The sequence below is a fragment of the Gopherus evgoodei genome, chromosome 24, assembly GCF_007399415.2.
Source record: "Gopherus evgoodei ecotype Sinaloan lineage chromosome 24, rGopEvg1_v1.p, whole genome shotgun sequence".
NCBI classification, from domain to species: domain Eukaryota; kingdom Metazoa; phylum Chordata; order Testudines; family Testudinidae; genus Gopherus; species Gopherus evgoodei.
Genome location: NC_044345.1, coordinates 1,673,487 through 1,701,156, shown reverse-complemented (window position 1 = coordinate 1,701,156; position 27,670 = coordinate 1,673,487). Strand labels below are relative to the sequence as shown.

Below are 27,670 nucleotides of genomic sequence, written 5' to 3'. Positions count from 1 at the left end.
ATCTCTAACAGAGACTGGGACTTCCAGTCAGCAAACACCTCTGTTTTATAAACATCAGGACTATACTATGTGACAGACCCAGGCCAGTGTGGTACAGGAGTCTGGGAGAGGGCAAATATACTAGTCACTGGCTGAGTACTTGAGATGGGGCTGCACTGGAGTAATCAGGAACCTGCTAGAACCAAGTGAAGCAGACAGGCTGACTAGAACACCTGCAGCCAATCAAGGCAGGCTAATCAGGGCACCTGGGTTTAAAAAGGAGCTCACTCCAGTCAGGCAGGGGGGAGCCAGAGGAGAGGAAGTGTGTGAGAGGAGCCGGGAGCAAGAGGCACAAAGAGCTGAGAGTGAGAGGCTGTGCTGCTGGAGGACTACGGAGTACAAGTGTTATCAGACACCAGGAGGAAGGTCCTGTGGTGAGGATAAAGAAGGTGTTTGGAGGAGGCCTTGGGGAAGTAGCCCAGGCAGTTGTAACTGTCATGCAGCTGTTACAAGAGGCACTATAGACAGCTGCAATCCACAGGGCCCTGGGCTGGAACCTGGAGTAGAGGGCAGGCCTGGGTTCCCTCCAAACCTCCCAACTCCTGATCAGACACAGGAGGAGTTGATCCAGACTGTGGGGAAGATCACTGAGGTGAGCAAATCTGCCAATAAGCGCAGGACCCACCAAGGTAGAGAAGGAACTTTGTCACAACAGATTTTTACAAGGAAAATGGGATAATTTGGTAAAATATACAAATAGCAGAAAGTTGCCCTTACAGGAAATCTGTGATTTCTTATAAGATCTTTCCATTCTTTTACGACTGTCAAACCCATCTAAACTCCAAGCTTTTCAGGCCAACATTATCCAAGTGTTTTTTTCACTGCACTTTGAAGGAAATGATTCTACACCAAGTGAGAAACATCTGAAGGTAGGTAAGCACAACTGGTGAGCATTCTTACTTCAACCTTCCGAGAAGCAGACATGATTTTTCTTCCCATTTTGTCCCAGGCTGTAGCTACCAAAGTTGTCTGGCCTATTGCGACAGCTCGGAGTACATAGACTTCAGAGTATTCACCCACTTCCTCCATTAGCCTGCAAAGATACTTAACATTTATTTCACACTTCCCAGCTTGCATTAAAATCATATGATGCTGGGGACAGAAAATGCCTTTAACTAGTTGATGAGTTTAAAATGAGTCTCTTATACTGAGGTTTGTGTTTCCAGACAGCCAACACAGTCCTAGACTTATGTTACACAAAGCTCTGAGTGGCAGAATTCACCATCTGTGATAGTTGTGAGAATGTCTGTGGCTGTGTTCAATCATGTTAATGTTCTGGAATCTATATTTTCCAGGGAAATTAATGTCTCTTTCCTCATGCACACAAAATTTTTGTCATGCTGTGGCAAGGTTAAAGTTACATAATCCATTTTCTCTGACATCATTGCTGAATACTAAGATATTTGTAAGTAAGTACATATATTTTCATCTAACTCCACAGTAAGCAAGCAGTACAGTATTAAGATAATACAGAGATTCTAAGGAAAATTATTTCAATCAAAAGATCTATACATTTATGGACTAACCATGCCAGAAATAAACAATGTAAACATATTTAATACACAGTTATCTTTTTCTGTGGCAAGGGGATTCCATGGCAGTGTAGAAAACCGAGTGATGGGAATGGAGATAACACTTTGCCTTCTGCATCGCTTTTCATTGGGGATCTACACTGAGAGGTTTATAAATATGAATTAAGCCTGGCAACCTACCCTATGAGGTACTTATGTATGATCCTGACCTTACAGAAGATTAAACCTCAGACATGGGGAGGTGAAGTGATTTTCCCAAGAACACACACACTGAGACAGTGACATGACTGGAGACAGAATGAAGGAGTTTGAACATCTAGTCACCACAACACTCCATTAGACAGAGGATGGATACGGTGCTGGATTTTGCTCTGTAGTAATCAGTTCTATTTTGCAGAAGAGGATGGATATTCTCAGCTGCTATTTGAGGTGGAAATGCACCAAGCTGCTTACTGTATTACTCACACAAGTGTAACAATAGCAGATGCCGCCTGCAGTTTGAGCTTCATGTACTTGAAATATTTACTTCTGAATGGATGTCGATGAAAACCAAGGACTCGCACGCTGACTAGGACAGATTTGCCAATCTCGATCTAGGTAAAAAGAGCACTTTTACAATTTTTGGCGGGGTTTCTATACCTATGCCTAACCTTGGACGGGCTGCAAAAGGACACCACCTACCTTACCTCTCTTAAGGTCTCCTTCCTACCTGCAGAGAGATACTCACATGGGCAGGACATTCAAGAGGATGCAGGCAGGCTCCCTCTTCTTTCAATATCACTTCTTCATCAGAAATATAGAGTTGCTGCTGTTAAAATTAGAGCCTCGTCTCTTCTAAGAGGTGCTGTGGGGCTGCCAGAATGTATGGCAGCCCCTACAGTATGAGGCAGGGATTCACACTGGGTCTCCCATTGTGTAGCGAGTGACACTATCGTTGGGACACTGAATGGCCTTAAACATTTTTTAACCCAGGTAAATTAAGATTTCACATTAATAAAATGTGAAAAGAAAACCCAAAAGACTGGCCTGGTCCTTCTACAGCGGTATGATTTACCGCCAAAAACAAACCTCTGAAGTGGATGCAAGATTTCACGGTTTATCACCTAGCTATGACATTGCACTCAATCTTCAACATAAGCCCCTTGCAACTCAGTTCCAGAAGAAGTTACTTACTCCCCAGGGAAGAAGAGAAGAGTAGATACTAGGGCAGGAGTGGGTAGTGTCTATCCAAGTATTGAAGGAAAAACACAACTTCTCTTGCAGTCCTGTGTACAAATCTTGCACCAAGCCCAGCTATGTGGCTCATGTGAAATATCTCTGCTCCACAAAATTTGAAGAAAGAATCGTAAGAATTATAGAACCAAAGTGTAACTCACATATTTTTGAAGCCTCAAACTCTCAAAACCACCACCCACTATCGTCAAGAGTCTAGCTTCTTTACTAAGCAACCTAGAGAGAAATTAGTTTCTTCATGATGGCGGGTGTATGAATTCATGTTGTTCAGTCACATATTTTGTCCTTGGGAGCCAACAGCATATTGGAACAGCCAAGAATCCTGTTCTTGGATGCCTAGGTGAAAGGCTGCCACATTGACAATGTCTCTTGTATTTTAAAAAGATACATTCACACAGATTTTTCTAACAGTGTGAAAATAAAACCAATATCTTTTGAAAGGAAAATTATTTCATAGATGGCTCCATACAATGAAAAAACAAAACAACAAAACAAAGTGTGAACAGAAATAAGAATACACAAAAAAGATCACATCCACCAGGCTAGGTTTTTTACAGACATTTGAGTTTCCCTAAGATTGTCTCACCTTATCAATGAGATCCACCTCCAACTCATGCATATCGGACACATGTATATAGACTGTAGCTGGTCCCAGAAATGCCAGACAGAGATCGTAGACCTCCAAGGTTAGAGATCCAGGATGCAAAGGGATGATCTACAAGGAAAGTGAGGAGGTATCAGCCGTACTATCTGCAGGGGATACCGATTTAATTTGCATCTCTGTCTCCAAAAAGCTAAAGCTAACTTGTAAAAGTGACCAAGTCTAGCATTCTGCTGAAAAGTCATTGTTCAAACAACCATGTAAACAAAAGAGGAAAAGCTCTGTTAGGGTCAACCAGAAGCCATCACAGGACTGTTCCTATAGCACAGTTCCTAGAGCATTGTCCAGTCTAGTTTTAAATGTCTCAACTTATGATGTTTTCACCACTTTTCCTGGAAATTATTCAACAGTCCATAAGGTCACACAGTCAGGATGTTTCTTCCTGATATTCAGGCTAAATTTCTCTCTACAGGAAAGCAAAGCTGACTCAAGTTTGATTTCTGACACTGCTGCTCACTCATGCTTTTGGGCCCGTTATCACCAAATACTATATTGTATTATATTTACTGTTACAGGAAATAGCAGTAAGGAAAATTACAGGAGAGAATTAATTTTGATCGAGCAACTATAATGGTTGAAAGTGTCACCCTATACAGGATCTGGAAGTCAGCCAAGTCCCTAAATGTCAAATAAAACCCAAAAGGTAAAAAAAAAAATCTATACACAGTAGCTGATACAGTGTATTTTGTACCATTTGGTGACAGGCATACTTTAATCCATTATTCTAATGTTTTCTCTTATTAAGAAATCTAGTCTAACAAATATCTGGCTCACTTTACACACTTGCTGGCAAAGTAATCCAGTGTGTTAAAGTGAACTGCACAAACAGTTCTGAAGGTAAAAAGAAATGAGAGATGGAAAGTAAAAAAAAATGTCTATTTCTTTCTAGGAGGATGAATCTCACTGAGATTTTTAACCCAGGCTGTTTTCCAGGGGAAAACATCTTGAACGTGCTCACCTCGATGGCACTCTCTGCTTCCAGGTATGTAGTGTTTACCATCTCCTCTTTGCTGCTGTTGACTGAGAAGTACCCAGATCCTTCCACTAGAGCAAATATTTCCTAGAACGATACAGAAAAATGAGTAAAATCCCAGGGCACTCACTCCTCTGCCAACTCAGAGTGCTGGCTCACTGACTTCGGAGTTTAAATCCTGCAGTCCTTACTCAGCTTTTACTCAGTCTCCACAGGGAGTTCTAGCCCAAGAAAGAATTGAAAATTGCAAGCTGCATGAAACATTTTCAAATCACTGTAATAAAGGCTCAAATTATAGGTCAACCCCAACTAAAACCAAAACAAAACAGTAAGAAGACCAAAAAATGCCACCATGGCTAAACAGCAGAATAAAAGAAGGGATTAGAGACAAAAAGACTTCTTTTAAAAATTGGAAGTCAAAGCCTACTGAGGAAAACAGAAAGGAACATATACTCTGGCACATCAAGTGTAAAGGCATACTTAGGCAGGCCAAAGAAGAATTTGAAGAGAAATTAGCAAAAAAGACACAAAAGCTAACAGCAAAATTTCTTTTATGTACATCAGAACCAGTAACTTATCGCTTAAATCAGCCTCTTTACCAGATGACTGGAGGTTAAAAAAATGTAACACTGACTTTTTAAAAAAAGACTCCAGAAATGATCCTGGCAATTACAAGCCCGTGAGCCTAACTTCAGTACCAAGGAAATTGGTTGAAACTGTAGTAAAGAACAGAATTATCAGACACACAGATGAACATGATTTGTTGGGGAAGAGTCAACACAGCTTCTGTAAAGGGAAATCATAACTCACCACTCTATTAGAATTCTTTGAGGGGTCAACAAACATATGGACAAGGGTGATCTAGTTGATATAATGAACTTGGACTTTCAGAAAGCCTTTGACAAGGTCCTCGCCAAAGGCTCTTAAGCAAAACACACAGTCATCAGATAAGACAGAAAGTCTGATCAGTAACTGGTTACAAGATAGGAAATAAAGGTTAGGAATAAATGGTCAGAGGTAAATAGCAGGGTCCTCCCAGCATCAGTATTTGGACAAGTGCTATTCAACATATTCATAAATGATCTGGAAAAAGGGGTAAGCAGTGAGGTCACCAAGTTTGCAGATGATACAAAAATTACCAAACACAGTTAAATCCAGAGCTGATTGCAAAGAGTTACAAAGGGATCTCATTAATTTAGGTGACTTGGCAACAAAATGGCAGATGAAATTCCACGCTGATAAATGCAAAGTAATGCACATTGGCAAACATAATCCCAACTATACATACACAATGATGGGGTCTAAACTAGCTATTACTGCTCAAGAAAGAGATCATGGCATCATTCTGGATAGTCCTCTGAAAATCTGCTCACTCTGCAGCAGCAGTCAAAAAAACGGACAGAATGTTAGGCACAATCAGGAAAGGGACAAATACTAAGACAGAAAATATCATAATGCCACTATATAAACCCATGTTACACTCACATTTTGAATATTGCCTACAGTTCTGGTCACCCATCTCAAAAATCACATAATTGGAATTGAAAATAAATACTGAATTGGAAAAAGTGCAAAGAAGGGCAGCAAAAACAATTAGGGGTATGGAACAGCTTCCATTTGAGGAGAGATTAGAAAGACTGGGACTGTTCAGCCTAGAGAAGAGACAACTAAGATGGCATATGACAGATGGCTGTAAATCACGAACGGTGTGGGGAAAGTGAAGAGTGAAGTGTTATTTATCCCTTCACATAACACAAGAACCAGGGGCCACCCAATGAAATTAACAGGCAGCATGCTTAAAAAAACATAAGGAAATACTTCTTCACATAACACACACTCAACTTGTGGAACTCATTGCCAGGGGGTGTTGCGAAGCCCAAAAGTATAAGTGGATTCAAAAAAGAACGATATGAGTTCAGAGGGGTAGGTCCATCAATTACTATCAGCCAAGATGGCCAGGGACGTAACCCCATGTTCCAGTGTCCCTAAACCTCTGACTGCCAGAAGCTGGGACTGTATGACAGGGGATGGATCACTCAATAAATTGTCCTGTTCTGATCGTTCCCTGTGAAACATCAGGCACCAGGAGACTGGGTTAGATGGACCACTGGTCTGACCCAGTCTGGCCATTGTTAGGTTCTTATGAGTAAAAACTGAGTAAAGACCTCAAATTTGTCCCTAAGCAATGAGGTGATCAAGAATAGCCAGCTCTAATACACAAAGTCATGATTCCCCCAAGGAGACCCTGCTGACCTTACAAAGAAAGGAAGCTCAAGGGCATCAGCTAACACTATATATCCAATTAAAATAATTGTGAATGGTCCAGCCTGGGGGTTAGTGCTTTGGATTTTCAAACGGAAAACCCAAGACTGATTTCCCATCACTCACTGGCCAGTGGGCAGGGACTGGGGGTGCTACACAGACACTCAACAGAAGGATGTCTTAAGGCAATGAACAGTGATTCCTCCACTAATTGCACTCTCTCTTCAGTTTCACTGAAACAGGACAGGCCTCATTAAGCGTATTGTGAAGAATACTTGCAGATCATCTCTTAACACTCCTCATCTGGAACAGTGACCTTCTTTTCAGAAGCACTGCTACCCTTGAACATAAGCAGCACTTGCAGTCCAACAACACACTGTACTTACATTTCATTGAGCAAAAAGGGGGAGATCCAAGAGTTTATCATTCCATGAAGTGATGATCAGTTATACAACAGATGGGCAGAAGCTTTAGGCAGGGACACACATTCACTGTCCTCCAAATGTTCATGAAGGCAGTTGAGGGGAAAAAAACCATCTGCTGATGGTAAAATGCTGCATAATACACCGAAGACTGATGTGATATAGTTTAGCCATATTAATAACGTTCTTACCTTCACAGCAGGATGATTATAGATAGTGGCATTGTCTGGCACCACCGTCACATCCTCTACCAGTAACAACTCCACAGCCGTGGAGGTAGGCAAGATAGATACTTCCTAAATATGGAACCAAAACCAGAGAGAAGTTACATTTGTATTCCCTCTAGTCACAAAACCTCAAACCTTCTCTTTTGCAGAAGGAACTGATGATTGCTGTAGCAGTGCACTAGCACTTCTCCTAACTGGCGATGATGGCAGAAATAGGACTTTCCTCTTGAAAGAGGACAAAACCTAGTATTCAAACCAGAAAATAAAATTATCTGCACAATCCTAACCTACTCAGCTCAATTTATCAGTAGACTGCAACAGTTTGCTAGACAGATAAGCCAGAGATTAAGCAACCCATACTACACGTATCTCAGAAAGGTTTGAAAATGTGCCCCAAACATCCTCTTCCACTCACTCTTGGACTGCCTCTCTCTGAATACTTCACAAAGCTGACTCCAATCAGAACAGTCCCTTTGATGCGGTGCACCTCCAGGAGCTGATGCCCTATAAGCAATAGAAAGCAGAAATTTCACTGAAACGAGATGGAAAACAAACAAAAACAGCAATTCCACCTTCAGGTAGGAATAAGAATGAGCAGGATGCAATATTTGCAAGTGAGGTTCATGAGCAATAATTTCAGTGTTAAGAATTGGAAGCAATTAATTAATTGTTAGAAATCTGCTTGAATTGTTCTTTGACAGCTCCCTTGTGTGATACGTTTAAAAACACACATCTATAATCCATTACCCATGCTATCTAGCAGTGTTTGTCTGACATACCCCACCCACCCTGGAAGCAGGAGGAAATTCTGTTGGGAAAGGGTTCAGTGGGCGCTGCTGATTCCCTTAGGCAGGTGGCTTGCTACTCCACTTGCAGACGTAAGGGGACTGGGACAGGCTCTCTAAAGAAATGATCTAGCGTGGGGGTGAGCAAACATTTTGGCCTGAGGGCCACATCTGGGTATGGAAATTGTATGGCTGGCCATGAATGCTCACCAAATTGGAGGCTGGGGTGCAGGATGAGGTGAGGGCTCCGGCTGGGCGGGCTCTGGGGTGGGGCCAGAAATGAAGAGTTCAGGGTGTGGGATGGAGCTCTGGACTGAGGCAGGGGGTTGGGAGGCAGGGGGGGTGAGAGCTCCGTCTGGGGGTGTGGGCTCTGGGGTGGGGCTGGGGATGAGGAGCTGGGACCAAGGGGTTTGACTTGTGGGAAGGGAATCAGGGCTGGGCAGGCTCCAGGCAGTGCTTACCTCAAGCAGCTCCCAGAAGCAGCGGCATGTCCCCCCTCCCATCTCCTATGTGGAGGCACAGTCAGGCAGCTCTGTGTGCTGCCCTGTCCACAGGTGCCACCCTGTCCGCAGGCGCTGCCCCACAGCTCCCACTGGCCATGGTTCCTGGCCAATGGGAACTGCAGGGGCAGCACTAGGGACAGTGTGCAGAGCCCCCTGGCAGCCCCATGCATAGGAGCTAGAGAGGGGCATGCTGCTGCTTCCAGGAGCCACGCGGAGTGGGCCAAGGCCCTGACCCCACTCCCCGGCTGAAGCGCCGGACCCTGCTCCCCAGCAGGAGTTCGAGGGCCAGATGCAGCCCCTGGGCCATAGTTTGCCCACCTCTGATCTAGCGAGTAGGCTGAACAGTCCTTAGGGAAGAACCTAGGAGGAGCCCAGCTTAGGGAGGAAACTTGAGGTTTGAGCTTAATTATGTTAAATTCTTTATTAATAAAGCCAAAATCATTAAAGAAAGTGAAGCCCAGACATCATGGTGATGCATAGATATAGAGATTATATTAGGCGGAGAGAGAGAGAGAGAGAGAGAGAGAGAGACAGAGAGAGAGAGAGTTTGAGCTAAATTCAGTGCTGGGGTAAGCAGGTGGAACTTCATTGGGAGTTCAGTGTACAAAACTGAACAGGTACCGTGTAATCTGGTCTGTCCACTCCCATCATCCTTTGCTACCATCTGCATGGACTTTGAGTCAGTAAAGTGTGCGAGACTTTCATTGGCTGATTTCCACTCCAGCACCAGGGAGGTAAAGTTGTCAAACTTCCGCCGGTGCTGATCAAACACGGCCAACTCCAAAACTGTATTCCTCAAACTGGACACGGGGATCTATACCCAAAATAACAGAACTCAATCTCATTAGTAACTCGGAGCCTGATTCTAGAGGAAAACCACCTTGTACAATGCAGCCCATTGCCACCTTCATCTGAACAAGAGAGGTGCAGCCTAAGGAGACTACAGGGCCAGGATGCTGTGATTCCTCTTTGGAGTTTTCTTATGCAGAGAATGGTTATTGCCAAATTACACAGTAATTTGACATAATTACTCAGCCAGTTTGATGGGCAGAGGAACTGAGCAGGGACCATCAAAGTAGTTTCATTTGACAGAGGTGATTCCATCTTCAGATAATAGATTTCCTGATAAAAGCTATAAAATTATCAGTTAATGCTACATAAGCTTCATCTGGACATCAAACATATCACATGCATCATAGGTTTCCAATCACCCTACAAATGATTATAGGAAAGGAGTGGTATTCACTCTAAAGTCTTACCAGCTGTTTGTTGTGCTGAGGCAATGGGCAAGGCTGTGCACCTGCAGCCAACTTGTACACTGGAGTCACAGACATACTGGCTGGATGAGCACAAATGAAAGTCACCTGCACAGTTTCCACGGCAGGACTAGGGTTCAGGACTCCTGGCTGATTACCTACTCTGAGTGTTAATACCTTCAAGGACATGCAAGGGAGATGGTTAACCAGCAGGCTTTTCAATTTCAGCTATACCCATGATTTCCTGTTGAACAGCATCCCAAAATGGGTTTATTTAAAGAAAACAAAAGCAAGACCACACTGGGGGTCAGGGCTTGTGATAAAGGTCTAGTTAATAAAAAAAACAAAAATACTGAGACTCAAAAAACAAACAAACATTCTATGGGAGAATCTCTAGAGGCCCAGAGTGTCCGGGGAGGCACCATCACTAATGAAGCGTCTCTGCTCCGAATACTTTAAAGTATCAGATGCAGCAATACACTATCCCTTTTTGTATTTCCACAGCCAAGTGGACAGTAGGAGTTTCTAAAATGACTTTTCGGTACACAAGAGTCAAACTGTCCCTTAGTTAGACTGTGCTAGTACAAGCCATGACCTTTCCTGTTAGGAGCAATGGAACATGTTTTTTTCACACTGCATTGCTTTACGTGTGAGATATTGGCCAATCTGTTGCCAGCTGGTTATTACATTGCAGAAAACGTAGGTGTTTTTCCTACCTGCTCCCCCAACTCCAGGCACAAAATCCGGTAAATGTACTGGTTCTGTTTCCTTTTAGTTGGCAGTCGGACCTGTGTAACTTCAATTTTTTCCTCATGCTCCACAGTCAATTCCAGGAAGAAACGAGATGGTTCCAAAACCCAAGGCCCCGGCCCTCCATCAAATACCATCTGCTTCACTGACTGCCAAGTCACCAATGCAACCTCCACTGGGTTTAGAGCCTGATAACACAAAGAGAAATTAGCAGACACTACTATTTTAATATACAGTCTCAGCAAGGCCATACAAAAGGTAATGTCTATAATACAACCAATGGGCCTGATTCTCATTTACATTCGGGCTCCTTTAAACTACTTGGCAATGGAAGGGGCTTTTAAGTGGAGCCAGCTAACCTCTGTTTGCCAGAAGCTGGGAATAGGCGCCAGGGGATGGATCACTTGATGATTCCCTGTTCTGTTCACTCCCTCTGGGGTACCTGGCATTGGCCACTGTTGGAAGACAGGATACTGGGCTAGACGGACCTTTGGTCTGACCCAGTATGGCCATTCTTACGTTCTTATGAAGGCCCAAAACGTTGAGAAACTACACATTATTATAGGAAGAAGCCATTTGCTATTGAATCTGGGTTGGACTATATTGAACTAGCTGTAAGAAAACTTATACTATATATAATAATCTGCACCAAAAATAAAAAAGACACCCTACTGAAATAGAGGACCTGTCAGATATATTTGATGTTTTTTTCACAAAAGGAATTTATTCAATCCTCTGAGTCTGGAGCATGGTAGTTGCAAAATATGGTTTCAAATGTGGGCAGGTATAATGTCAAGGAAAAAAAGGAGGTATGGGAGGAACTTCCTCCTACCAGAGAAAATATAGCAACATTTCAGGGTGATATACTTTAAACTCCCTGCTCCAAGGGACTTGCCAAACGTTAATTAGTAAAGCCTCACAAATCCCTCAGTGGGGAAGGGGTAAAGTACCCTCTCTTTCTGACCACAATTCCATGACAACATGAATATGGCAGGTAGCCCACAACAGAAGGGAAGTGTGCACTAGCATTGCTGCCTCACTACCATCAGTGGGTTCACTCCAGAAGGAAATATGTGAAGACAGCAAAGACAGAAGAATGACTCAAATAGTAGGGACGGAAGTAGAGAGGGCGAGCACCTCCTCACCTTGAGAGGCTCATAAGCAGCAAATGTGGCACTGGTTTCAAAATACTCCTGGAACACTGTCACGCTCACCATTACTAAAGTGTGTCCCAAGGACTTTGCTGCTAACTGGATACTGGAGCAGAATGTCAGGCCAGGTTTCTGATTACCTGTAAATTTGAGAGCATTTTTTCAGCACTTTCTACAACTCCGATGAGCAGGGCTGATGTCTAGACACAGGGTTACGGTTGTAATGGAATCCATGACTTCCCGATTTTTTCCTAAATGTTCCCAGACTGTCCCCCTCTCTCCACTCATCTTGTCCCTGTTAACGGTTGGAAGAGTCAAATTATACAGTTCCAGACATTATGACAGGATGACTATCCCTCTGTCTAGACCTTGTGACTGGCTGACACAATACTCAAACCGGAAAACAGAGAACGACACTTTGGGAAATAAATTATAAATGGACTTTGCGAACAGATATTTAAAAAAGCGATCAAATTTGGAGCTCATCTATCTTACCCTCTTCAGCAAGGATGAAGACTCCTTGCTTATCCATGCTTATGTCCAGGGCTAAGAGGGAGCAGTCCGTAAAAGCAATGGTCTCCCTCGTCTCCCTATCGGTGTGGTACATCATGAGCGGAACTTCCAAAACTTGGCCAATCTCAATGTCTGCATGAAATGGCAAAATCTCCATCTTCGTCAATTTCAAGACATACACCTGCACTGACCAAGAGTCTCAGTCAGCAAAGTAGGAAGGATTAGATCCTCCAGGGTTAGAATCAAGTCACACTGCAAAGTGCCACGGGTTCAAGAAGGAAACCGAGACTCGCTCATAAGAGCGAGACAGAGTACACAAAAGTGGAGGCCACCTCTGGCTTAGCAGCTGAATTCCACTTGCAGCCTTAATCGTATAGGCAGAATTCCACTGTACAGGTTTAAGAGATTCAGTTACAGCTGATTTTATTGTTACTGTACCACACCAGGCACTCAAATCAATCTTAATATTGTTGTGCTCAGCAGACAATTGTTAATATGTTGATAAGAAGTCTGTGCTTAACAAACAAACAGCAAAAACACTGGGGGATGATTCCATTCCCTCCCTCCCTCCCGTGAGTTATCAGGAGTAACTTATCTGAAGTGCTGAACTGCAGTGTAAATCAGAGGAGAATCAAATCCAACATTACTAAGCAGGTGCCCATCATCAACTTTGCTCTTCAGATACAAGTTTTAGATTTCTAAACCTGGATAAGCAACCCCCTCTAGGGTGACCAGACAGCAAATGTGAAAAATCAGGATGGGGTGGGGGGTAATAGGAGCCTATAAAAGAAAAAGACCCAAAAATCGGGACTGTCCCTATAAAATCAGGACATCTGGTCACCCTAACCCCCTCTGTCACTGAAGCAAGATTTGTGAGGGAAAGACTTACCTTTATTTCTCCATAATGGAAGGGGTTCTGCATGTCTCTGGCCTGTACTGTGCTCTGCCCTCTGACCACCCCGGCAGTCACTACTCCTTTTATGGTGACTGTGACTACAGTCTGATTGGAAGAGGTCCATGTGAAATTGCCACTGCCTCCTTCTATCTATGAAACAGCAGAGGAGAGAAAAGGTAAATAGTTTGGATTACCAGAGTACTAGAGCAGAAGGACTGTGTGCAGGGATCAGGATTAGTGTTAATTCTTTGGCAAACTGTGTGCTTGAGCTGATTTGGCTGTGGAATAACATGCTAATAGGGTAAAAATAAAGTAATAACAGCCTTTCTTCAGTTCCTTTCATCTGAGGATCTCAAAGCACTTCACCTGCATTCATTAAGTCTCATGATTCCCCTATAAAGGGGGATAGGAAAGTAGAAACCATACAGGCACAAAGGAGACACAGGAAGGTTTTTTACCTAAGGCAAGTCAGTGGCACAGTCGGGAACAGAACAGTGAAAGAAGGTTGTTCACGACCCCCTTTTCTAGCAACTTACACAATACAGCTTAGAATGATACAGGAATCCAGTGGGCTTGAAGGCTGTGTAGCCAAACTAAAGATAAGTGGTGCTAGAAACATGGGTGCGTGATCAGTAAAGGGAACAAGAAGAGATGACAGGAGGAAAAAGGCCTTGGAGAAACAGAATCAGAAGGAGCAGTTAAGGACAAAGGTAAAATGTGACCGCCTGTGAGGGAGGGAAAGCAAACAAGCCTGGTGAGGAAGGGTGGGGCTTGCAGAGGGGTTAAAGGAAAGCACTAGTCATCTGCCTGTGATGTTGCTAGCATGGGGGCCTGCTCCTGTCTTCAGTAAATACAATGAGCATTTTGCCCTTTATTTTAGTGGGTGCAAGATCAGGCTAGCAAAGAAACAAAGGCTGTCACAACCCTCTCTCTTGCCACTGAGGATACTCACAGGGTCTCTATTTGGGTAGAAGTAAATAAGCTTTTTTTCTGGAACGGGCTCTCATATCAAAGAGGTCTTCCTCCCAATGTTCCACACCATATATACTTCACCTGAATTTTGTACCGATACAAGATTTCCATGGGATGGTGTGGAAATGCAAGGAAGGAGGGTGTCAGCTTGATTGGAAAGTAAATCTTCACCTCCTGTTCATGGCTGATTGGGACAGGTAAGTAATCCTCAGAGCCAGCCTACAGGCACAAAACAAGGAACAATAATCTTTCAAGCAAAGATGCCACCCCACTCACAAAAGTGGTAAACTAGTGCTTAACTGCCTGTACAAGGAGGTAACACAGGGGTTCTCAAACTGGGGGTCGGGACCCCTCAGGTGGTCACGAGCCGTCAGCCTCCACCCCAAACCCTGCTTTGCCTCCAGCATTTATAATGGTGTTAAATATATAAAAAAGTGTTTTTAACTTATTGTGGGGGAGGGGTCGCACTCAGAAGCTTGCTATATGAAAGGGGTCACCAGTACAAAAGTTTGAGAACCACTGAGGTAACACCATGGGGCAGAATGTGCAGACAATGCATACCACGCTCCTCCCTTCAAGCTGCAGACAGATTTGACACTTTGTGAAGCAACAATGGTTCCTATTTATACTGATTGCCTGGAAAACAAGGTGGAATAAGGAACACTTTGTTTCTGCTTTAAGAAAATTGTTTTTTTTCTTTTTTGTATAAGCTTAATCAAAATTCCCCCAAAACAGCAGTAATACCTCCAGCTGTTCCCAACAGCTGTTGCCTCGTGTGAAACTACAGGAGATAATCAAACACTACACGACTGATAAATTTACAGTACGTCACCAAACAGAGGGAGAGGGGGCAAAATCTAGATTTCATAAAAGGAAGACTGCTGCTACTGTTATAAAAACAAAAATAGAATACTACAGAAAAGCAGCCCTTAATGCACCTGCTTGTATGGTCTATAGGACAAGTAAGCACACTTGCTGCTAGCAGAGAATTAAAAGAGAAGAAATAACACTAAACTGCACTTTACATCAAATTTAGAGCAAGCACAGAAAAATCTCAGCCACTTAGTTACACCAAGACCTCTCATTTGTTCAAAGGCATTTGAAAGAGAACATTACCACCGGACAGAAACCACCAGCCAACTTAACGGGCTAAACCAAGAATTCATTTTACTCAACCCTATCAATCCAAGAGATGTATATTGTCCTCAGTGCCCATTCAGTTCAGTTAGAGATGTTCTCCAGATGAAGGGCCGCACATGGCCTTAATCTGTGCACATTAAGCAGACTTCTGCAAAATCTTCCCTATATGACATATTTACTAAAGCCTGGAATTGAACAGGCTTGAACATGTTTGATACATTAAAAATACATGATCCCTAACTAATGCTTAATAGGTCATTTTCTTTCACTTATTGTCTATCTGCTGATTTTAAGTAAGGTTCTTTATAGGGGAAGTATAACTCGCTTCTTTAGTCAGTTTGAACAGTATCCTAGGACTTACAAATGAAAAAGGTCTAACAGGGTCCGCATCTTGTCCATCCTATGAACAGCGCAAGATAGTTCCCTATACTATGTTCTCAAGGGCTGTGTCCAGTTCAGTTTTGAAATATCCTGAGCAATGCATCTTCCATCATTTCCGTTGGCAGACAATTCTACAGCTTTTCCTGATAGTCAACGTACATTTTCCTTTTCTTCATTTTATCCCCTTACTCCTGTTTGTCACCCCTAGCATAGGAAAAGGTGCAGCACTAAAGCAGCTTAGTGAAGCCTATTGATCTTCAGCACTACCTAGTTCAATTAGCCATGGCATTTCTCTCTAGTCCTTAGATTTCATGTCTTTGAGGAAATCACACTGTCCTTCAAAGAGAGCTCGCTATCCCAGGAGGAGATGCTTATCCACACAGGTTTTAATAGGACGATCTGCTACGATTCAAAGTAAATAAGGCATTAGCAATATAGCCATAACTTGAAACATACAGGAGTTCGGCTTATACGTTTGTGAACAGTAATATCACAGGGTCTGAGTCAACACCCATTAAAATCAATGGGAGTCTTTCCACTTACTTTAATGGGCACTGGATCAACTCTTTAGGCAACAGCAAATTCTGGAAAGGGAAGGGTACAACCTTCACTTCTTACCTGTAGAAGAACAGATACCAGGGTAGCTTTTATTACTGTGATACCCTCCTTCAGGACTTGAACTATATGGTAAGAACCATTAACAGAAGACAAGAACTCTTCAAAATACAACTTGGGAAACTGGCGAGTTATTCTGAGGTTCTGCAAAACAACAAAAACCAGAAACCAGTGAAGAAACCACTTCCCAGAGAAACTGGATCCACGTTCTATCAGAAGAATTGCAAGACATACAGATAGAGAAATCTGCAAGGCCACAAGTGCACACACACACACACATGCTGGGTGTTCCCAGAGTTCGGAAACCAACATGGTTATGAAACAACTATAAGCCGGGAGTGCATTCTGGATACAGCTGGGTAAATGAAGGGCCCAGTCATCTTACTTTGGTTTCTATATTGGACTGAAGAACATTTTTTCTTAAGGAAATGACCTGTTAGGAGAACAACCTCTACAAATCCCCAAGAGTTAAGGAAACATCGTCATTGCTATTTTAATTACATTGAAACAGAAGTCTCAAGGTGCTTTAAGTGACTTGCATAAGGTCACTATAAGCCAATGGCAGACAGCTCAGACTATCACCAATAAGATCTAGCTCTTATATAGCACTTTTCACAGTAGATCTCAAAGTACTTGACAATCTTTAACGTATTTAGCCTTACAACACCCCTGTGAGGTCAGGCAGTGTTATCACCCCGTGTCTGACAGATGGGGAAGTGTGGCACAGAGAAGCTAAGTGATTTGTTTGAGGTCAGACAGGAAGTCTGTGGCACAGCAGGGCACTGAACCCAGTTGTCCCGACTCCTAGACTAGTGCCCAACCACTGAAGCTTCCGTCTTTTCAATAAACCAGGCTGCCTTTCTCCTCGCAGACTCTCCCTGCGTGCTGAAGCTCCCCTAAATGCAAAGGCATAAGAAAAATTACATTTATTAGAACACTACAGCTTCTAAATGAAGATGGTAGTTTAAATTTGAAAACAAGTTATCCTCTCTTTAGTAACATCACATTAAGCTGAATTCCAGAGACGTGAATACTTCTCAATTCTAAACATCTGAAGAATAAGCTATTTCCAAGAAGACTTTGAAAGGATCCGAATCCCTCAATTGTTGCAGCTGTGGGTCTGTAAGGAATAAAGCACAACATACCCTTCCCACATACTCACATCAGATAAATAGACTTTAGTGCTGGATTTATCATACACCTCAACAGTGATTGTATATGCTCGCTTCACTTCTAGAACCCACCTGTCTCCTGGCTGAACACTGAAACCTGAAATAAAATGTAAAAGAAAGGTGGTCTGTTAAAGGAAAGAAAATCATTTAATAAAAACCCAGCTAGGTTTCAGTTTAATTAATTTAATGTTGGTGAAAGGTGCTGCATTAATAGCTTTGAAGACTGCAGCTCCCTTTTTATCCCCTAAATGGTAGAACAAGGTAACAGTAAATGCAAATTTCTCTGCAATGCTTCTTACTCCTACTCTGGACCACTCACAGAAGCAAAAAGGAAGCGTGCAGTAAATTCTTTCCTGGGCCAGTAAAGGGGCACACCAGTGCCAACAGAAGTGGTGAGTTTTGTGATGCAGGCATCTGTTCGCTGCAAAATGAACAGAGACTCAACAGCCAATCAGGTGGTGGTAATTTCATGGTCACTATGCATTTACTCTGCATGAGAACTTGTGACCCAAAAGGGTCCATTATTACCCATCCCTTAAACAATCCAGTCCCTCTTCTCAACACTTCTTGAGCTCCAGACAACTCTCCTATGGAAAACAGCTCTGTAAACAGCATAGTTACTTTTAATAATGTAGCACGACTGCATAGGTTCATATGGCAACTGAGACGAGTTATTTCCAACTCCGGTGCCCATTCTGTGCCGTTAATCTTTAAGTTTAACTAACTCCTCTAAATTACATAGCAGGCAACTAGCTAGATTTCTGGGTTGTGAATATGCAAGATTGAATTTTCAAGCCCATGCACCTGGAAGGAGACAAGCAAAGTCTGCTTTTTCAATAAGACATAGTCTTATCCTACTATCATGACCTATTTCTTTCATGAAGTGAGGCTAACTGATAATAAGAATGATCTTTTCATTTACAGAAGGCATTTCACTCGTAAGGTTCAAAGTGCTTTATACAAAGCAATCATACAAATAGTGTGTGCATTATATCACTTTGCCTGTTAATTAATGCAGTCAGGTGCAAAACATGGCAAGTGTTGGAACTTTACCATAACACAAGCTTTTAACCCTCTAACACCTAATTATTTGAAAATAGCCCCAAATGAAGTATACAATAAACAAAAATATGCAAAAATTAATAAGAGGAAGCTTGAAATAGCATGGGGTTATTTTCTTTAACAGATATATAAGTTTTCTGTAAACTATATGAACAATCTATTTTTACATTTATTATTAAAACAAAACACATATATAGAGCTGTAAACTTACACAGCACTTTACAAACAAGGACAGCAGGTTTCTGTGTGACGGATGTAAAACAGATTCTAATATGAGCAATGCGATCATGTAATTAAGTCACTTTTTTAAAAGTCAAACATTTTATTGGTCAATAACATGAAGCAGTAAGAGTTTAAAAATCAAGCTTTTATCTTCTGATTAATTACCTAGAAATCCAGCTTCTACAACATAGACAGTGCAGTTTGGAAGTCCAGATGCAGCTCGCATGTGAATATCTTAGTTTGCGTATAAAGAAGAAATTCAGTCTTACTGTAAAAAAAAAAAAAAAAAAAAAAGTAGGAGGGACATATGGGAGCAACAGAAGCCTTTAAATAACTCACATATCCTTGGATTCCGTAAGCCCATAAATGTGGGAACCTGGGAACTGTGTGGGAACTGAAGTCAGTGGGTGTCTTTCTATTGACTTCAATGAGAACTGGACTGTGAACCTGGCAAGGAGGCTCATTCTCATTCCAGAAGCATCACAGGTGATGGAGTTGAGCGAGGAGGTGAGTGATGGGTACTGGACAAAAAGAAGCAATGATATTGACCTTGAAATGGATGAAGGAATATGTCATCATGGCCAGCTTGAAGAATGGATGAGGCTGAAGGGAGGGAGGGAGTTACCCCAAGAAGTTATAGAATTCTCCGAGGTGTTGCAGGGTGGGGCCTCACCAAATCTGCTTTCTGAAGCATGGCTTTACTTAATTCAGGTCTGACATGCTTAGGAAAGAGAACGGCCACAGTAATAAAGAAGGATGACATGGTTACAACTTTATTTAAAGGATACTTTTATGAACAAAGACCAGACTAATCTGTCCCAACTGCACTGCTGTCACTGTGGCTGTGTCCACATCCAGTCTGGCCACCGGAATAAGATCAGACCCACCAGGTGCAACAATAGGGTCACGTAGTTCAAGCTCATAATGTTCAAGAGGCAGCTCTACTTCTGCAAGAAATGAGTTACTTTTTAAAACAGTTATTTCACAACAGTCTACTGTCTTACACAAGATTCTCTCTCTAAAAAGGCACAAATGTGGGTTCCTGACAACCAAAGAAGTAACCCCCCCCACAAACACATAAGGGCAGAAATATGTTAGCCCTGAATATCACCAAATAGCTGTGTGGAAGCTTTAACAGTCTTGCTTCGTGAACACTGCGTGCATCAAGTATCTGGAGTTCAAATGTTCTACTGCCACAAACTGAAGCACTGTTCCACCCAATAGTCATTGGCCTCTATACAGCAGCATCCATTGCTATTATGATTTGAGTTTTTCTGTAGGACACAGACCCATCACAAGGGACATTAGACATGCATGGAAAACATCTGTTTTGTGGGGTTTCAGAGTTAAGTTTAACCCTGGCTTCCCCAGGAGTCAGGAACAGCAACTGCACGAAAGTGAAATACCATCTGTGCACGAAACTTTAACTTTTGTAATTTCACTTAGAAAAAATTTCTGAAGATTTTGGGAAACTTGAAGGTATTAAAAAAAGAATGTACCTGTGATCTTTCCCTGTACAATTTTAGCAACTTGGTACTGAATGTAGGCTCCAACCAGAAGATAAATATCATAGGATGGTATTAGGAATATATTCTCCAGAACCAACAGACGCACCAGTGCAGCAGCTACTTTCTAATGGGGGAGGGATAGAAACCAGAAGCTTACTACCACTCTGCAAAAACTGGATAGAAATTTGAGAGAGAGCAGAGCTCCCACAAGGCTTCAATACAAGTTTAAACAATCAAAAGTAAAAAGAACACTTGGTTTTAATGGGCAAAAGATTCGCCATGGTTGTGAAAACCGTGTCAAAAGCAAGAGGGAAACTAGTTTGACATTGGCCAGACATCCCACCCTGTCAATATCACACTGTAATTTTTCAGCAAGAGGGCCACCAGCAGCAAGAGATTTCAAAATTAAAACTCTATTATTAAAAATATTTTAAAATAAATTTCAGTTACTCATGGGAAAAAGTGTCTCACCATTTGAACCTTCTGCCTGCTAGATACAGTAAAATATGGCAATTTTCTTTTAAAGGATGGTTAGTGTGAACTCCAGTTAATTAAAACAAAGGTTAAAAGTAGTTTCAGATACTGCATCTGCCCAAGTTCTCTTGCTCATTTTTGTGGTTTTACAATCACTTTCTTTTTTTTTTTTAAATGTTTTCTTTCTTCTGTTGCTATGTGAAAGACTCCCACAACCAACAAAAAATACTGAATTAATCATTTTGGGATCATAACAGTGAAACCAACTCTCCACCAAATGCTGACAAATGCAGTAACCAAATGGGGGGGCAGGAAAAAAAAAGTACTTTTTACCAACCTCTTAGTTACAATAATCTTAATTGTTGCTTTTTATCTGCTATTGTTACAGACAAGTTCAGACAGAAATGTTATTTTTTAATCGAGTGTCCTCTTAACCCACTATACATGGTATATTATATTTTAGGGATTTATAGATCAATTTATTTCTCAATACCATACTACCAAAACTGTCCAAATGTATACATTTTAAATGGAAAATGGTTTAAATGGTGTCATTGCCTATAACTTCTGACAAGTAACGGTACTGATGGTAAAGAAAATACAATTTTAACAAGCGTATGCCTGGAACTGCAATCTACCTAAGGCACAAGTTTTGTTTTTAAGGTGGGAAATCTACAATAAGAATTCACCTTATAAGTTGGTTCTTGAATTCGGACCTTTATGATAGCTGCACCAGTTTTGATGCCTGATACCAGAGTCCTATCCCCTTGTTTTCCTGCTTGTTCCATCTCGACAATGTAGTCTGGTGGGGAATACTCTGCTTCAGAGTATTTTAAAATCCTAAAAAGACCAAACTAGGCTTTTACAGGTAGAAAAGGATCTCCATGATCATTTCAGTTTATATTTTCAGTGTGCGTGGTTGTATACAAATGTTTTAGAAATGGAGGGACAAACTTTACAGGATTATGTGGAACGAGGACCTATGTTAGCCAGAATAAAGGGACAAAATCCTATAACTTCTATGTTGATACGTGCACAGGGAGACAACAGACCTCCTCCGGTGTACAGGGCAATAGAACCGAGTAAGGTAATAGCTACACAGATAGCTGAAGCTAATCCACTACAGAACCCTTCACCTGCACTCAGTGTCTATTTATTACAGATATGCAGACCACAAGTACTCTTTCAGCCAGCTTCTGCTGCATCTGACTTTACCAGCAGCAGTACTTCTGTGTGACTGAAGAATCAGCCCATAAACTTAGAAATCTGTATCCAGGTCTATCACTGACTCACTGTTACCTTGAGAAAATAAATTCTCTTCTCCGCATTCCCATTTACCCACAAGTAAAAAAGGATATAATAGTACTTCCTACCCCACTGTGAGATGCTGGGATGAAAGGTGCTACAGAAATGCAACAGATAGTATTTAATAATTATTCTAAATATAGTTACCTAATTTTGCTAGACAGTTCTAAGCCTTCCATGTCATCATCCTTAGCAATGCTCCACTCAAATGTCATTCCTGACAAACTACTGAATGTGTTTCCTGAAGACAGAAACCAAACAGACAGATTCAGAAACATGGGCTGGTGAATACATATGTTTTTAGGTACGGAGTCCTACGCATCTAAATGTGTTAATCTATCTTCTACTGTCTACTGCTGTGAGAACAGGGAAAACCCTGCATTATTACTATGCCACCACCAACTGTCCTTAGGTTTCCTTACTCCCCACATCCAGTTACAGAACTGTGAACAAATAGGCCACAGGCCCATGTTCCAGGTATGGAATATTTCTGATGACAACTCTCTCTTCTTAATCTTGTATACTTGCCCATGCCCATTATATTCCAAAATATTTCTGACCATATCCAACTTCTCCCTAAATACAAACACACAAACCCATGTACACGTAGACAAAAAACCAAACTAGGATGAAAAGAAGAACATTATTTTATTTGCATGCTGGAATGAGCATATAACAGTTTTAAACAATTATTAGTAAATCAGCGCTGTGGTTGGGGATAATAGCAAAGAAAACAAGAATTCTGGCTACTGTTATCTAGGTTTTTATACCAGTTTTATTAGTGTGGCATCTGAGAACCTTGCAATGTCACAGAGTTGTTACGCTCACACGAAGAGGGATACTACTTTTATTTTGCAGTCATTATATGCACTTCAAATGAAAGATAAACAGAAGTACAATAAATTATCAAATTAAAACATTTTAGGGACTAGTTAGAAACAGGCATATTTTCTCTATCTCAAAATTACATAGCATATGAAATATAGGATTTTGTGATATGCCCAAAAGTTTCTACATTAGGGATGGGAACAAAATCTGCTACATATCAGAATACATTCTTTAAAAAGCTCAAATTAAGGGATGCCTTTGTTTCTCAGGAGGTAGAGTTTATTCCTTGGAGTTGCCCCAGAAGTTTGTCCTGTATGTATACAGTACCTTCAACATCCAGAGCTCTCACGGTTAATTCAAGTGGAGAATCTTCCACATATATTTCTCGGGTTCGGGAGATAATTTCAATACTGTTTATCATATCGACAATGATGTCACAACGCAGTAAATGGCCTGTCACTAAAATGTGAGAATAAATGAATGTGTCTTAATTCAACATCCCATAAGTCTATGCTGATTTCCCAAATCTTGAGAAGGCAGTACTACTGAAAACAAACAAAAAACAAAACAAGTGGTAATTCTTATTAGTGGGGGGAGGAGAAAGCACCTTTGTAGAAAAGCACAAGTTCCTCAACAAAGTCCCTGATAAGCCCATTCTGGGACTATGATGGGCATGGATGTTACGCTGTTATACTTTTTGCTTTTATCCTTCCTTGAGCCACATGCAGACTGTGGTGTGCCCACTATATGTCACTGTCATTGTGCACGTACATCACTCAGATCTGTGGGTTTGAAACGAATAATGAAATACACCACAGTTCCACATCCTGCACTATTAAAATTAGATGGGTCAAAGCACTAGTACCATAGTGCCCAGTCCTATGCCTCTCTTTGGGAAGGACTGGATGATTTCATGAGCCTATTCTATCTCAGCCCTGAAAGTCCCTACTAGACACCCAATTCATAGATTCATAGACTCTAGGACTGGAAGGCACCTCGAGAGGTCATCGAGTCCAGTCCCCTGCCCTCATGGCAGGACCAAATACTGTCTAGACCGTCCCCGATAGACATTTATCTAACCTACTCTTAAATATCTCCAGAGATGGAGATTCCACAACCTCCCTAGGCAATTTATTCCAGCATTTAACTACCCTGACAGTTAAGAACTTTTTCCTAATGTCCAACCTAAATCTCCCTTGCTGCAGTTTAAGCCCACTGCTTCTTGTTCTATCATTAGAGGCTAAGGTGAACAAGTTTTCTCCCTCCTCCTGATGACACCCTTTTAGATACCTGAAAACTGCTATCACGTCCCTTCTCAGTCTTCTCTTTTCAAAACTAAATAAACCCAATTCTTTCAGCCTTCCTTCACAGGTCATGTTCTCAAGACCCTTAATCATTCTTGTTGCTCTTCTCTGGACCCTCTCCAATTTCTCTACATCTTTCTTGAAATGCAGTGCCCAGAACTGGACACAATACTCCAGCTGAGGCCTAACCAGCGCAGAGTAGAGCGGAAGAATGACTTCTCGTGTCTTGTTTACAACTCACCTGTTAATGCATCCCAGAATCATATTTGCTTTTTTTGCAACAGTATCACACTGTTGACTCATATTTAGCTTGTGGTCCACTATGACCCCTTCTTTCCCTATCATGTTGCTCTTTATCCACCTACCAAGCTCCTCAGCTATAACAACGCTGCTTAGCTTTGTGGCCTGTGTAGACTGTGTAGACAGCAAAGCTTTTTGCGAACAAGTGGTACCATTCTCGTAAATTGGCTCAATGGTGACTGTATCATGACGTGTGGAATACCTGGAAAACAGAGAGATCTGAATTCTTCTATTCTTATTTTTATTATCTGGGCAAAATAAGGGAGGTGCAGATTTTTTTTCAATATATTGCAGATGGATTCAACATCAGATGGATCTGAAACTTAGAATAAGGAAGTGTCTTAGGAAAATGCTACCCTTGGTATGAGTGAGCTGCATGCTATCGGAGAGGATATATAGGAACTGCCATATTGGATCAGACTAGGGATTCATTTAGAAAAGTACCCTGTCCCACCACAAAGGTCAGTACCAGTTGGTTCAGAGGATGTTGCAATGGACAGTTATGGAATGCCCACTCCCAGGAAATGTTTCTTCCTGACTGGCAACAGTTAGAGGTTGGCTTAAGCCCCAAGGAATAAGGGTTACATCACTTCCAAAATTTGTGCAGGTTTATTTATTTTGTCAGGAGAGGGGAGTTAGTATTCACTGTTGCCATTTATTCACTGTTGCCATTCTGGATATTACTGTTATCCATAAAAACGTTTAACCGCTTCTCAAATCTCCCACAAGGTTTGGTCTTACCAATATATCGCGGCAATGAGTTCTGTGGGCTAAAACCCATTGTGTCAATGACTAGTTTTGAAATTCACAAGGACCTACATGAATGATAAGGGCTCAGCAGCGTAAGGACGCCACTGAATCAACCCTGTACCAGATCATCAGGTCTGTTCCAGAGCTCTGACCAAACAAACAAACTGCCTTCCCCATGGTCCCTTCCTTCCCCACAGGCTGTTACCCCTCTAACCATCCAAAGGCTCATATGCTCCTCCCGAAGAGTGGAGCCCCACTACCCATAAAACTTACCCCAACAGGCCAAAACTCTTCTTGTCCCCGCAGAGGCTCAGCTACTCCCCTCCCCACAGACTGCCCCTGAGAAGAGATCTGGGCCCCTCTCTCCTACTCCCCCTGCCACTGCCATAGAGCCAGCTTCTCCACATCTCTCGGGGCTGGCACTCATTGAGCCTCACCCCCAAGACCAAGCTCCCTGCAGCCCAGGCCTCTCCCCTAGGACAACCCTATGTTCCCCTTTTTCCCCAGGTAGGGTCTCCTCCCCCGATCACCAGGCTGGGCTCCCCTCAACCCTACACCCAAAGGCCAAAAAGCCTGGTCCCTCCCTCCCATCCATCTGTACACTGACTACCCACAGGTCTCCAAATCCCCCTGCAGCCCCCTAGACCCCACCCTCATCCCTCCCTGGAACCTCACCCCAGCCCCATAGACCTCATCCCCATCCCCCCCTGGAGCCTCATCCCCATCCCCCCCTGGAGCCTCATCCCCATCCCCATAGACCCCACCCTCATCACTTCCTTGAGCCCTACCCCCAGCCCCATAGACCTCCATCCCCATCCCCCCCTGGAGCCTCACCCCAGCCCCATAGACCTCATCCCCATCACCCCTGGAGCCTCACCCCCAACCCCATAGACCTCATCCCCATCTCCCCTGGAGCCTCACCCCCAACCCCATAGACCTCACTCTCATCCTTCCCTGGAGCTCTGCCCCCAGCCCCACAGACTCCAACCTCATCACTCCCTTGAGCCCCGCCCCCGGCCCCATAGACCTCATCCCCATCCCTCCCTGGAGCCCCCACCCCCGGCCCCACAGACCCCGCCCTCATCACTCCCTGGAGCCCCCAGCCCCATAGACTCCACCCTCATCACTCCCTTGAGCCCCGCCCCCGGCCCCATAGACCTCATCCCCATCCCCATCCCTCCCTGGAGCCCCCACCCCCAGCCCCATAGACCCCACCCTCATCACTCCCTGGAGCCCCCAGCCCCACAGACCCCGCCCTCATCACTCCCTGGAGCCCCACCCCCAACCCCATAGATCTCATCCCCATCAACCCTGGAGCCTCATCCCCATCCCCATAGACCCCGCCCTTATCCCTCCCTGGAGCCCGCCCCCGGCCCCATAGACCCCGCCCTCATCCCTCCCTGGAGCCCGCCCCCGGCCCCACAGACCTCGCCCCCTCACCAGGAGTAGCAGCCGCCCTCGGCCCCCAGCACGAAGGGGACGTGCACGTCCCGGCTGAAGGGCAGCAGCACCTTGGGCACGTTGAGCCTGAAGGGGCGGGCGGGGCCCAGGAGGAGCAGGAAGGGAAGGAGCAGCGGCGAGGGCCGGCCGCGCCTCGGCAGCCTCATGCTGAAGACGAGGAAAGGAGAGGGGACAAGATGGCGGCTGCCGTGAGGCTCAGGTCCCGCTCGCAGGCACGCAGCCGCCACTCTGCGCATGCGCCTTTGCGCGTGCGGCGCTGCTCCCGCCTCTCCGTTGCTCACAGCGCGTGCGTCCGCTCTCCGGCAGCGCCTCTTTAGCTCGACGACTGCGCATGCTCTGCTAGGTTCGGGGCACGCATAGTCCACCCACTGGGCATGCGCAGGTTGCCCGGGAGGGGCGGGGCTGGCGCTGGGGTACTCCCAGTGCTAGGCTTGAGGTCCTGGCAGCGGAACGGGTGGGTCTGGCGCAGGGTCAGCGTGGAACGGGGTGCTGAGCCCAGCACTACCCCACCCCACCCCCGGCTGTTGGGGCAGGTCCTGGCAGGCGCCAGTTCCACACCAGAGGCAGCTGCACTTGAGAATGGCAGGCAGGGGTCAGGCTGAGCTAGGCACTGGGAACAGAGCTGCCTTATCCCGAGCCAGGCGAGCCACAAGCTGGAGCAAGGCGGGTAAGAGAACTAGATTGCCACTCCTTAGCAGCCATGAGCCAGGCCCCAAAATCATCTCTTGTTTGTTTTCCAGCTGTAAGGGCACATCCAGGGCACGTTTCCGTTTCTCTACAATGGTGAGGCCTAGAAATGTGTTTTTTAAATGACAGCTGAGTCTCCCCCGCTGGCGTGCCTCCAGGCACTGGGCTGTTGAGAGAGACCCCACTGCCTGGAAGTTGTGATAAACTCTTTAGAGTTGGCAACAATTTTACCCCACCCAGCAAAAGCCAACCCCAAATGTCTTGGAGCCCCAGAGCAGCCTTTAGGT

The 27,670-nt window shown here is 43.6% G+C and overlaps 1 protein-coding gene across 7 annotated transcripts in view; it reads right to left on the bottom strand.

Moving 5' to 3' along the window:
- Positions 1 to 27,096, bottom strand: part of NUP210L (nucleoporin 210 like) — a 45,826-nt gene extending 18,730 nt beyond the window's left edge. For all 7 annotated transcript variants that reach the window (XM_030541843.1, XM_030541842.1, XM_030541844.1 and 4 more), the window contains exons 1-23: positions 26,676 to 27,096; positions 24,551 to 24,687; positions 23,209 to 23,340; positions 22,201 to 22,294; positions 21,438 to 21,588; positions 20,266 to 20,398; positions 19,555 to 19,713; positions 18,932 to 19,000; positions 17,473 to 17,579; positions 16,314 to 16,454; positions 14,256 to 14,393; positions 13,197 to 13,352; positions 12,290 to 12,488; positions 11,789 to 11,934; positions 10,610 to 10,831; positions 9,897 to 10,070; positions 9,259 to 9,451; positions 7,765 to 7,853; positions 7,314 to 7,418; positions 4,424 to 4,525; positions 3,391 to 3,519; positions 2,037 to 2,164; positions 940 to 1,072 (exon numbers count right to left, since the gene is read on the bottom strand). In XM_030541843.1, the coding sequence (XP_030397703.1) occupies positions 940 to 1,072; positions 2,037 to 2,164; positions 3,391 to 3,519; positions 4,424 to 4,525; positions 7,314 to 7,418; positions 7,765 to 7,853; positions 9,259 to 9,451; positions 9,897 to 10,070; positions 10,610 to 10,831; positions 11,789 to 11,934; positions 12,290 to 12,488; positions 13,197 to 13,352; positions 14,256 to 14,393; positions 16,314 to 16,454; positions 17,473 to 17,579; positions 18,932 to 19,000; positions 19,555 to 19,713; positions 20,266 to 20,398; positions 21,438 to 21,588; positions 22,201 to 22,294; positions 23,209 to 23,340; positions 24,551 to 24,687; positions 26,676 to 26,932 (3,294 nt within the window). In that variant the 5' untranslated portion in view covers positions 26,933 to 27,096. The remainder of the gene's footprint in view (positions 1 to 939; positions 1,073 to 2,036; positions 2,165 to 3,390; positions 3,520 to 4,423; positions 4,526 to 7,313; positions 7,419 to 7,764; positions 7,854 to 9,258; positions 9,452 to 9,896; positions 10,071 to 10,609; positions 10,832 to 11,788; positions 11,935 to 12,289; positions 12,489 to 13,196; positions 13,353 to 14,255; positions 14,394 to 16,313; positions 16,455 to 17,472; positions 17,580 to 18,931; positions 19,001 to 19,554; positions 19,714 to 20,265; positions 20,399 to 21,437; positions 21,589 to 22,200; positions 22,295 to 23,208; positions 23,341 to 24,550; positions 24,688 to 26,675) is intronic.
- Positions 27,097 to 27,670: the final 574 nt, after the last annotated feature.